Source organism: Hypanus sabinus, chromosome 13, assembly GCF_030144855.1.
Source record: "Hypanus sabinus isolate sHypSab1 chromosome 13, sHypSab1.hap1, whole genome shotgun sequence".
NCBI lineage: Eukaryota > Metazoa > Chordata > Chondrichthyes > Myliobatiformes > Dasyatidae > Hypanus > Hypanus sabinus.
In genome coordinates, this window is record NC_082718.1 from 64,893,806 (window position 1) to 64,907,355 (window position 13,550).

The window sequence follows — 13,550 nt, forward strand, 5'->3', positions numbered from 1 at the left end:
TGATACAGCCTTGTTGTAACATGTGGTTATTTGAGGATTATGTCACCTTCCTGTAAGCTTGAACCAGTCAGGCCATTTTTCTCTGACCTTTCATTAACAAGGTGTTTTGCCTACAGAACTGCCATTCATTGGATGTTCTCTTTATTTTTTGCACCATGCTTTGTACACTCTAGAGATTGTTGTGTGAAAATCCTAGGAGATAATCAATTTCTAAGATACTTAAACCACCCCGTTTGGCACCAACAATCATTCCATGGTCAAAGTCACTGAGATCACATTTCTTCCCCATTCTGATGTTTGGTCTGAACAGCAACTGAACTTCTTGACCATATTGACTTGCTTTTATGTATTGCATTGCTGCCACATGACTGGTTGATTAGATATTTGTATTAGCAAGCAGGTGTCCAAAAGTACCTAATAAAGTGGCCACTGAGTGTATATTAATCATATGGATGATAATTTGGTAAACTGGATCAGCAAGTTTGTGGATGACACAAAGATAGGAAATGTAGTGGACAGTAAAGAAGGCTATCAAAACTTGCAGCAGGATCTGAACCAGATGCAAAAATGGGTTGAGTAAAGACGGTTTGAATTTAATGCAGGCAAGTGTGAGGTGCTGCACTTTTGGAGAACAAAGTAGCATAGGAGTTACACAATGAGCAGTAAAGCACTGAAGAGTGCTGTAGAAAAGAGGGATGTGAGAATACAGATCCCTAATTCCTTGAAAGTTCTGTCGTAGGTAGATAGGGTCCTAAAGAGAGCCTTTGGCACACTGGCCTTTATAGATCAAAGTACTGAGTACAGGAGTTGGGATGTTATGTTGAAATTATGTAAAGCGCTGGTTAGGTCTAATTTGGAATAGTGTGTGCAGTCTGATCACTTAACTGCAGGAAAGGTATCAATAAGATTGAAAGAATACAGAGAAAATTTACACAGATGTTGCCAGGTATGAGGTTGAATAGGTTAGGACTTTATTCCCAGGAGTGTAGGAGAATGAAGGAAGATTTGATAGAGGTATGCAAAATTATGAGTGGTGTAGTTAGAGTAAATACAAATAGGCTTTTTCCACTGAGGTTGGGTGAGACTAGAATTAGAGATCATGGGTTAACAGTGAAAGGTGAAATGTTTAAGAGGAACAACTTCACTCAGAGTGAAATAAATTGGCTGATTGAGTGGTGATACAACAACCTTGCATTCAATGTCAGTAAGACCAAGTACAACACACAGTTGTAACCATTGAGGGGTCAGCAGTGGAAAGGGTGAGAAGCTTCAAGTTCCTGGGTGTCAACATTTTATAAGATGTATCCAGTACCCAACATACTGATACAATTGTAAAGAAGGCTATTCAGAGTTTGAGGAGATTTGGTATGTCACCAAGCATTCTAGCAAATTTCTGCAGATGTACCATGGAGAGCATTCTGACTGGATGCATCACTGACAGGTATGGAGGGACCAGTGCATAGGATTGGAAAAGGCTGCAGAGGCTTGTAGATTCAGTCAGCTCCATAATGGGCACTAGCCTCCAGCATGGAGGACATGCTCAAAAGGCAATGCCTCAAAAAGGTGGTATCAATCATTAACAACCATCACCACCCAGGATAAGTCCTCTACTCATTACTACCATCGGTGAGACGCACACTTAACAATTTAGGAATATCTTCTTTTCCTCCACCATCAGATTTATGAATGGTCAGTGCACCCATTCACACTACCTCACCGTTTTACTCTCTTTTTGCAATATTTATTTATTTTTTATATATTCCTATTGCAATTAATAGTAACTTGTGTATTGCACTATACAGGTCAATAAATTTCATATGTCAGTGATAATAAACCTGATCCTGGTCTTATTTTGACTGTATATAGATCTTTCACTTGCACAATGAATGTTTTGTGTGCCGTCTTGTCCTTGCATATTATACCCTAACCAATAAACTTCTATAGCCTTTTTAAGCATCATAACTATTTGCTAGATCATGAGAACACAAGAAGAATGTGGATATGCTAAGATCCTACTAAATGGCAGAGCAGGACTGAACAGAGCCTGCTCTCCTATTAAATTGGATCTTGCAAAAGCAGCTTTCTGCAGATCCAACTTGATTCTATTATTGATTAGAAATCTGTCAGTCTTGGCCTTAAATATACATAGGAACTCTGCCACAAATTCCAAAGATTCATATCTTCCGAGAGAAGATATTCTACATAATCTAGAAAATCCTACAAAAAGTAGTGCATATAGTCCATCGTAGGTGAAGCACTCCCCGCCTTTGACCGCACCTACATGGAGTGCTGTTGCAGGAAAGCAGCATGCGTCATGAAGTACCCCCTTCACCCAAGTCACATTCTCTTCTTGCTGCTACTATCAGGAGGAAAGTACAGCAGCTTCAGGACCCACACCACCAGGTTCAGAAACACTTAATACCCCTCAACCATCAGGCTTTTGAATCAGAGGGGATAATTTCATTCAGCTTAACTTGCCCCATCACTGATCTATTCCCACAACCCATGGACTCACTTTCAAGGACTCTCACCTCACGTTCTCAATATTTGTTGCTTATTTATTTTTATATTTTGTATTTGTTGTCTAATGTACATTGGTTGTTTGACCATCCTGAATTAGTCTTTCATTGAATCTATTGTGTTTCTCGGATATACTGTGTACATCCGCAAGAAAAGAAATCTTAGGATTATATATGGTGACAGATATATACTTAGAAAATAAATTTATTTTGAACTTTGTATTCTTTCTTGGTCTTCAATGGATGTCCCCTTAATCTGAGGCCAAGCTCATTTGTTCTGGACTCTCATAGGAGCGGAAACCTCCTCTTGGCATTTATCTTGTCTCTCTTCAGGGATCTGTGGGCATATGCTCAAACATCCTTCCATTTGTCTACACCAAATAATGTTTGACCAATTATTATGCTTTATTTGCTTTCGCCTGATGCATTACCTCACATTTACCTGGATTGAATTGCTTTTGTCAGTTTATGCTCACCTATCCTGCCAATTGATATTGTGAACAGGCTCTGAGTTGCTACATTGCAAAAGTGGCTTCTGTGTCCTACTCTTACCTGTTTATCTGTTCTTTTCATTTGTTTCTATTTCTTAATCTTCTTTCATTAAAATATTGGCAATTAAACTGACAAAATATTCTTTACGTCCTTAATCTTTGGTTCTTTAAGTCTCATTTGATTCTATGACCATCTTCCAGTAGCACTCATATCTACAGTGATGAAATGCTTTGAGAGGCTTGAATCACCTCCTGCCTCAGCAAGGACCTGGGCCCACTGTAATCTGCCTATCGCCACAATAGATCAATAGCAGACATAATCTCAATGGCTCTTCACACGGCCCTAGATCACCAAGACAATACAAACACCTATAGCAGGATGCTGTTCATTGACAATAGCTCAACATTTAACACCATCATTCCCACAGTGCTAATTGACCAGCTACAAAATCTGGGTCTCTGTACCTCCTTCTGCAATTGGGGTCCTTGACTTCCTAACCAGAAGACCACAACCTTGCGATTGGTAATAATATCTCCGCCTCTCTGATGATCAACACTGGTGCACCTCAGGCATGTGTACTTAGCCCACCTCTCTACTCTCTCTTTTTCCATGACTGTTTGATAGCTCAAACACCATCTATAAATTTGCTGATGATACAACCATTGTTGGTAGAATTTCAGATGGAGATGAGAGGACGAACAGGAATGAGATATATGAGCTAATTGAGTGGTGTCACAGCAACAACCTTCAACTCAATGTCAGTAGTCCAAAGAGCTGATTGTGGACTTCAGAAAGGGTATGATGAGGGAACATAAATCTGTCCTCATAGAGGGATCAGAAGTGGAGAGAGTGAGCAATTTCAAGTTCCTGGGTGTCAGGATCTCTGACAATCTAACCTGTTCCCAACGTATCAATGCAGCTATAAAGAAAGCAAGACAGTGACTATATTTCATGAAGAGTTTGAGGGGATTTGGTTCGTCACCTTAACATTTACATTTCTACAGATGTACTGAGGAGAATATTTTGACAGGTAGATCACAGTGTGATATTGGGGGAGGGGGTGGTTGTGTCACTACTGCACAGGATCAAAAGAAATTACAGAAAGTTGTAAAATTAGTCCATTCCACCTTTAGTACTAGCCTCTGTAGTAGCCCATTCGACCATAAAATATAGGAGTGAGGACACACTGTTGCTTTATAAAGTCCCAACATTACATCCTTGCTTTTATATTCTAGTCCTCTTGAAATGAATACTAACATTGCATTTGCCTTCCTCACCACAGACTCAACCTGCAAATTAACCTTTAGGGAATCCTGCACAAGGACTCCAAAGTTTTTTGCACCTCACATTTTTTTTGTATTTTCTCTTCATTTAGAAAATAGTCAACATTTCATTTCTTCTATCAAAGTGCATGACCATACACTTCCCAACAGTGTGTTCCATCCGCCATTTCTTTGCCCATTCTCCTAATGTCTAAGTCCTTCTGTAGCCTCTCTACTTCCTTAAAACTACTTGCCAATTCACCTACCTTCATATCATCTGCAGACTTTGCAACAAAGCCATCAATTCCATCATCCAAGTTATTAACATGCAATGTAAAATGAATCGGTCTCAATACAGACCCTTGTGGAACACCACTAGTCACTGGCAACCATCCATAAAAGGCTCCCTTTGTTCTCACTATTTGCCTCTGGCCAATCAGCCACTGCTTTATCCATGCTAGACTCTTTCCTGTAATGCCATAGGCTTGTAGCTTGTTAAGCAGCCTCATGTGTGGCATCTTGTCAAACACCTTCTGAAAGTACACAATATCAGCTAATTCTCCATTGTCTATCCTGCTTGTTATTTCTTCAAAGATTCCAATAGATTTGTAAAGGCAAAAATTTCCCTTGAGAAAAGCATGTTGACTATGGCATTATAGTTTCCTTCTGTCTGTCTCCTTTCTTGAAGAGTGGAATGACATTTGCAATTTTCCAGTTTTCTGGAACTATTCCAGAGTTGACTGATTCTTAAAAGATCATTACTAATGCCTCCATGATCTCTTCAGCCACCTCTTTCAGAAAAGTAGGGTGTACACTGTCTGGTCCAGGTGACTTACCTACCTTCAGACCTTTCAGTTTCCCAAGAACCTTATGTCTAGTTTTGGTAACTTCGAACACTTCATAATCCCTGACACCTGGAACTTCCACAATAATGCTAGTGTTTTCTGCCATGAAGATTGATGCAAAATACATATTCAGTTCTTCCACTATTTCAATGTCCTCCATTACTATGTCTCCAGCATCATTTTCCAGTGGTCCAATACCCACTCTCACCTCTCTTTCACACTTTAGGTATCTGAAGAAACTTTTGGTATCCTCTTTAGTATTAATGACTAGCTTTCTTTTATATTTAATCTTTACCTTCTTAATGACTTTTTTATTTGCTTTCTGCTGGGCTTTAAAAGCTTCCCAATCCTCTAATTTCCCACTAATTTTTGCTCTATTATAAGCTCTCTCTTTGGCTTTTATGTTGGCTTTGACTTCTCTTGTTAGCCATGGCTTTGTCATTTTTCCTTTAGAATACTTCTTCCTCTTTGGGACGTATATATGTCTTGCCTTCCGAATTACTTCTGGAAATTCCAGACATTTCTGTTCTGCTATCATCTCTACCAGTGTTCTTTTTAAATTAATTCTGGCTAACTCCTCTCTCATGCTCTGTAATTCCCTTTACTCCACTGTAATACCAATATAAGTATCCAAGACATTGTCAAGGAGTGGTACCTCAGAAAGAATCAGAATCAGGTTTATTATCACCAGCATCTGTCATGAAATTTGTTAACTTAGCAGCAGCAGTTCAATGGAATACATGATATAGAAGAAGAAAAAATAAATAAGTAAATCAATTACAATATATGTATATTGAATAGATTAAAACTTGTGCAAAACCAGAAATATTTAAAAAAGTGAGGTTGTGTTCATGAGTTCAATGTCCATCATTAAGGACCTCCATCACCCAGGATGTTCCTTCTTCTCATTGTTACCATCAGGAGGAGGTACAGAAACCTGAAGGCACACACTCAATGATTCAGCAACAGGTTCTTCCTTTCTGCCATTTGATTCCTAAATGGATATTGAACCCATGAATACTACTGCACTTTTTAAATATTATTTCTGTTATTGCACTAGTTTTAATTTAATTACTTAATATACATACATATATATTTTTTTCTAAATGGTCATGTATTGCTGCTACTAACTAAGCGAATTTTACGATATATGCAGGTGATATTAAACCTGATTCTGACTTGATCAACTACCATCTTCCACATGGATTTTGCCACTCCCCCTTCTTTCCCTGCCAAGCCAGCTTAAAACCCTCTCCAGTCACTTTAATGTATAGCAGGATTTCTCAACTGGGGTTCCATGACAGGTTGCTCAGGGTTCCGTGAAAGATCGTGATAAAAGAAATAAACATTGTTCTTTGAACTTTGCACATTGGTGATGCTAATGATGCTAGCACTTGCCATAGTGGCAGCTGTGTTAGCAATCTCAGCTCTGTATGGCAGTGCACTGCAGGACTGTGCTTATTTGGTTGAGTCCATTCTCAGTTTTTGATGCAAGATAGGGGAGGCTTCTGATAATTGGTGAGTGCTGTATTAAATAGAAGGGAGTACAGTAGGCTGATGACAGCGTGAAGTGCATTTTCTGAACATTGAATAGACTTGCTCAGCTTGGACTGTGACGTCAGTCTCTTTCTCCCGAATTATCTCCCCGAACTTCCCCTTACATGCTGCCAAGTGAGTTATGGGAGTGAACAATCTACCACTGTAGTAGAAAATTGGAGGGAAATTTTCATTCTAAAGAAGGAATTTTTACATGCCTGCTGTTTTGCTCTTATAAACATTGCAAAAGGTGGATTATGTAGGTTAGAAATGAATTGTCCTGTGAAGTTTTTATGTTTCTTGAGGTTTTCTCATTTAGTTCAAAGGTTGAATTTAATGTCAGAGAAATGTATACAATATACATCCTGAAATGCTTTTTGTGCCCAAAGAATGAACAACAGTTAAATGTGAGAACCCCAAAGTCTCCCACTGCATGTAAGCAGCAGCGAGCAATGATCCCCCTCCCCCCACCAGCAAAAAAAATGTGCTTTGGTACCATCACTGAGCCCAAGTGTGTGCTAAGCAATCAGCAAAGACACAGACCAAAATTACCCCAAAGGCTTCGCATTTCATCTGACATTTGACAAACCGCAGGTTCTCTTTCTCCCAGGTAAGGGAGAGGGAGATGTCTCCCATTTTCACAGCGAGCAGAAGACATAACAACAACCCACTGGTTTCTGATGTTAAAAGTCTGTTTTGTCCCTTTTTTGAGCTCTGTTTCTTTCCAAAGATTGCAAAGACTTCAGGTCTTCGGGCCCATAGCGAAAGATTTTCCGGCCTCCCCAATGATACACAAGTCTCCTGCATGACACCAACCCTTGGTCTGCCTGTCTCCAGAGCCCCGAGATCTCAGACTTCCAACATGATTGAGACTCTCAGGCCAAACCCTTAGCATGTTGAATACCGGCTGGTTGTAGAACCCTGAGAACGGGTTCCATTCTCGCAAAGAACCGAAGCCTGCATGTAACTCCCGGTCAGGGTCTTCAAAAGAACCCTGGAAGGGAAAAATAAAGGTATTAAAGATGGAAATAGAGCTGTTTCCGAAGATGCAAGCAAAGAAGTTGCAGTTAGGCACCATTATCCCTCCTAAGCTCTGCCTTCATAGTTATTCATTATGTTGTTCTTATTATGCAAAAACAAACACAAAAATGTCCATGTTTATAATGAAAGCTACTTATCCAAGTTGTTCCATTCCATTGTGCTTAGTCTATGACAAACAACTTACAAATACAGCAATGACTCTAGCAAAATGGAAAAGACGCTTATAATTACAAATCACAGCCAAATGACACGTAAAAGTGCTGATTATTTTAAATGACTATTGAAATCTTGAAACAAACAGTAAAGTTTTTATTAATAAAGTCACAGTAACAAGGTCAGGAAGCAAGTTATTTAGTAGCAGAAGTTATTGCCCCGAAAAGGAAAAGTCACACTGTTGGTGAGAACCTAATGATGCCAGCATGTAAAATGCTAGGACAAGATGTTGTATGAGAAATTGAAAATGTTTCACTCTGAAACAGTACAATAAGTTGACGTGTTGATGACATGTCATGTGATGCTGAAGAAGTTTGCTATGATAAATTGAAAAACAACAGCTTCTCTATCTAAGTTGATGAACCAATAGATTTCACCAATAAATGATATGTCATAGCATTTGTAAGATTTCTAAATGATGGTGAAATTCAATAATTTTTTTCTGTTGCAAAGAGCTGCTCAAAACAAGCAAAGGCCAAGATATATTTAATGTTTTTTCATATCTGGAAACAAAAGGTTTGTCTTGGAGGAAATGTGTTGGCATCTGTACTGATGGTGCCCCATCAATGGTTGGCTCTATTAGAGATTCGTTTCTCTTGTAAAACAAAATTCTGGCATTGTCACAACACACTGCTTAACATTGTCAATAATTTTCATAATGTAAATCAATTTACAACCTTTAAATTAAATATGCCAAGCCTCCCTTTAGAAAAATTAAATGCCATTTTGGCTTAAGCAAGTTATTTAACAGTAATTTATTATGTTTTCCTTATGAGTTTTAAAAATTTATAAAAGGGAAAGAAAGAGATTAATTTTAAGAAAGGTAAGCTAAGCCTAACTACCTGTTCTTTTTTCAAGACAGGCTGGCTAAAAATTCATTCTCTGACAATTATTTTTGGATTATTATATCTACAACTTACTGATCCCGCTGGCATATCATGAGCCGTAGATATAATCACTTTTACACAGGGGTTCTCTGAGACCTGAAAATCATTTCAAGGGTTCCTCCAGGGCATAAAGATTGCTAAAGGCAGCTCTGTAAGGATATGAGGGTCATTGAGATCGGAGAAGATAGACCAGTGAAACATGAAAGTGGTGTAGTAAGGTGCTATTGCAAATGAATAGATTGGACAGAACCCAAGATTGTTTCTGTACTACATTCTGAACTATTTAGATGTTCACCTACAAACTTGATAGTTCACCAGGCAAATATTTCTTAGCCCTATGAATGAAAGAAACAATTTATGTTGGTGTTTTTATTATGTTGTTTTCTTCTGGACTAATGGTTCTTCTTTCATTTTCTACAGCAACCCTGGCCACATAATGCCACAGAATTTTTGTTGGTGGAAATGTTTAATGGCAGTGCAGCCCAGTTTCTTGCTATTTCAGAAGCTTTGTCAGGTGGTAATCGTCGTGTTCTGCAAACTAAGCCTCCTGTTCCAGCTGAGCAGGAGGTACTTGATGTGACAATGGAACTTTTCCTGGCAGGCTTGCTACTCATTTCAGGTGTGATATTCTACACTTTTTTTACACTTCTTAACTTGTAACATTCTAGACTTCCTCTACTTATACTTTTCATTAAGAAGGACTGAACTGTAACATAAAAGCTGTCCCATTTATAATGGATGAATCACATGGAGCAAGCTGTTCTCCTTTTGTCCTTACTAAACCTTTTGAAGTGCTCCTAGTTGATGCATGTTCAGACCAAAAGTCTTGTTATATGGGGTTCCCTCTCAGTAGAACAGCTCTGATTTGCTTGTAATTCAGTTGTGATTGGCTACCATTTTGCCCAATTACCCTTAACTGTTACTGGGACTTACTCTGGCATTTTGGAATGCAAGTATCTTGCTATCAGCCACTTTTTAAAAGTGAAATAACAAGAGGTCATGGTCTGAATAGTCCTGTTAGAGTGAAGAGCAGGGATGCAGGAGTATGGAATCCTGGATGTTAAGAGATATTGAAGCTTTGGTCAGGAAATGGAAGGAAGAATGAGTCGGGTATAGGCAGCTGGGCTCAAATAAATCCCTGGAAGGAATGTAGGACTATATTTAAGAAGGAAATCAGGAGGGCAAAAAAGAGAAATGAAATAGCTTTGGCAGAGAAGATGAAGGAGAAACCAGTGAGATTTAAGAATAGATTTTGAGAATATACAGGGCATGATTAGTAAGTTTGTATATGACCCAAAACAGGTGGAACCATAGACAGTGAATAAGGTTATAAAGAATTAGTGGGATTTTGATCAGCTGGATAAGTGGGCTGAGAAATGTCAAATGGAATTTAATCCAGATAAAGATGAAGTGTTGGATTTAGGGAAGCCAAACAAGAGTAGGTCTTCCACATTGAATGGTATGATTTGGAGAGAATTGTAGAATTGAGGAACCTAGAAGTACAAATAGATAGTTTCCCAAAAGTGGCATCACACACAGTGTGGTGAAAAAGCCTTCAGTACACTGGCCTTCATCGGTCAGGATACTGAGTATAGAAGTTGGGGTGAAATGTTGCAGTTGTATAAGATGTTGGTGAGGCCACATTTGGAATATTGTCTTTAGTTTTAATCACCCTGTTGTAGGAAGGATGTCTTTACATTAGAAAGTGTAGGAGAGATTTTACGAGGATGTTGCCAGGACTTGAAGTAATGGCTTTCAGGGAAATGTTGGGCATGGATTTAGTAGGGACAGAAGCAAGTTTTGCTAAGGTTTTACCCTGTCTTTAAATTTGTTGGTTCACAATTATTGTTTAAAAAATTAACAATTAATTATTGTTTGTTAATGTTTAAAAAGCTTGAATTTGAATGTAAGAGAGAATAACTTGTGATTGTATTAAATCTTGTATATCATTCTTAACAGATCCTGATGTGGATTATAGGAAAAGAAGTATTTTTGAAAAATAGTTGCTGTTGTAACATGAGAAAAAATGATGCCTAATTTTTATATTGCTGCAGTTGGGGCTCTCACTGTGTTAAAGATCAAATAATTTTGTTTTTTTTCTTCTATGATATTGTTTGTAGAATAAATGGGAAGTTTGATAATTTCCTTGTCCTGCATTAAAACTGTGTAAAGGGATACACTTGATAATGTAGATTTAAGTTCTGATCTGAAAGATAACTCTTTCAATTCTTCATTGGATGGTTTGTATGTTGGCTTGAATCCACAACCTTCCTTTTGAGACTTGATTGTTAACTGCTAAGGTGATACTACTACAGCTTGATACTTCAATTGTTGGTCCAACTGCAGTTAAGGAAATTATTGCATTTGCTGGAAATCTAATATAAAAACTGAAAACACTGGAGATACTCAGCAGGTCTGGCAGTATTAGTGAAAAGAAATAGAAGTGAACTTCCAGGCTAAGAGCAACATTTAATTCTATTTCTCTTTTACGAGTTACTGCTTCATCTTCAGAATAATTCCAGCATTTCCTTTTGTTATCATCCTTTAATACTAATGGGTTTTAATCTTATAAATTCCATGGAATTCCATAAGAAAGATAATTGCTGTGGAAATGGATATTTAAAGTGCTACTTTTAAACATGGCATTTTGAAACATAATCCCAAGTGCAGATTTCTTGATGGGTAGCATGTCCTATACAACTCATGCAATGGAACTTTGTGGTATTGTAGGGAACCCTTACATGCACTTCAGCAGAAAACATTAGCTACAGGGATCAGAGATGGAAAGGAATGAGCCCAAATTCACAGATTTGATATTGTTATAGACAGTAAAAACAATGGGTATGAAGTCCTTTGTACCAGGAGTTATTGCTATCTGGGGCATTTTGTAGGAGATGGAAGCAGAGTTGACCTTCAAGAGTGGTATCCCAGGAAGTATGGCATACTGCATGCCAACGTAATCTTTTTAAACTCTGCACTGAAATATGCTACCTTAAACTGTAAAATGATGAATATTCAGAAAACAGTTCATATTTTCATATGCATGGATCACCCAGGACTGCATTGATGTCAAGTTCAAGTTCAAATTTTATTGTCATTTGACCATACGCACGAAATGGTGTACCTCTTGGGCCAATTGCAAAGCACAGTACCAACAGTCGCACACAGCCAAAGGCACATATAATTATAATAGCTAAAAACATACAGTTACAAAAATATATAAAAATAATAATCTAGCCCAATTTTGAATGTCACGGCCTGCAGACCGATGGTGCATAATTGTTTTCTTGGAGCCATGTTACCGCAAGAACAAGCCACAGCTGTTTCTCATCTCATGCAAGTGCAAACACATGCAAAGTGAATCCAGCTTGTCTTTCCAGGAGTGAATACTGGAGAGTAGCATGAGAGGAAGGGCCAGCCCTCAACCCAGTGCAGAATCCAGAAACACACAGCTAGCTCCTCCGTCTCCTTTGCTGGTGGCCACAACATGCAACAATCAAGGCAGCCCCACTGTCAGTCTTTCCAATGAAGCAGTGAATTGGATGCACAGTATTCCACATCATCAATGATCACAGGGTCTTGCGATCACAAGAAGCAACAAGAACAATTCTGTTGGTTGAATTTTGAACGAATTTCTAGCTAAGATCTTTCTTGTACAGTTGCAATTGCTGTTGTTGTAATCCTGACGATGTGGGAAAAAAACCCATATGCATCCTGTTCATAAAGAAGAAGACTGGACAAATAAAAACTTGCTTGATTATTGGCTAGTCAGTTTACTTTCATTCAATCACTTTTTCCCATCAGTCACTTTTTTTTTTTAACCTAATATAGGTTTTGCTCAGACTACGTGCTTTAAGAATTCAATGCAGCTTTGATGCAAATACAGGCCAGAAAGCCAGGTTCCAAGGTGAGTGAAAGTGAGAGTGAGCACTCAATGTATATATAGGCAAATCTTGATTGAATTTGGCATCAAGGAATTCTGATAATACTGTTCAACGGGAATCAAGTGTGTTACGAATGTGAAGCAACTCTGAGGGGCCAAAGGGTACAAAGTTGCCCCCTCCATTTTGAGAATCGCAAGATCGCTATTATTTCGGGTCTGAGACCCAGGAAATGAGAGAGAGACATCCAGAATACACAAGGTTTGGAATGTGTCCTGACATCAGCGGAACGGAACCACTGATAACGGCCATTGTCTCTTGGAGACGGAATTGTGTATTGAGTACTGTACTATTCATTGAAACCCCTCAGGGAACAACCAGAGTGGTCTGGTTGAGGGATTGCATCATCCCAATCAGATTGACATCTGAGACCCCGTGAGTAAGGATAAAAGAGGGGTCTGGGGAACAACCCCTTTAGATGCACCAGGAGAAACGCTAGAGATCCAGGGACAGCTTTTTATAGCAAAAGCTGGTGGGGGCTTGTGTGCGTCCTCCCTTTTCTGGGTGACGAGCTCACCATGGAAGAACCGTTTAGCTAAAGGAGAGGTCACACTTGAATGGCCACGACAATGAGACACCGACGGATCGAAACCATAAAAGAAGGTTGGAAAAACCCGTAGCGGTAACTGTTCCCATTCTATTCCTATTTCTCTCTCTCTCCAACAACTACTACACAGAGAAAACCAAAAGACGGCAGCTTGTGGAACTGCAGTGAACTTTATATTTCCATCGGACAATACATTATCCCCTAGACAACGATAGAGCTTATTTCTTATTGATTATTATTATACCCGCACTTTTAGATTTAGTATTG

General features: G+C 38.7%; 1 protein-coding gene across 1 annotated transcript in view; it reads left to right on the plus strand.

Moving 5' to 3' along the window:
• LOC132403954 (cilia- and flagella-associated protein 54-like) overlaps positions 1-13,550 on the plus strand; it is a 460,583-nt gene that overhangs the window by 46,247 nt on the left and 400,786 nt on the right. The window contains exon 9 of the mRNA XM_059987831.1: positions 9,216-9,414. Within this exon, the coding sequence (XP_059843814.1) occupies positions 9,216-9,414 (199 nt within the window). The remainder of the gene's footprint in view (positions 1-9,215; positions 9,415-13,550) is intronic.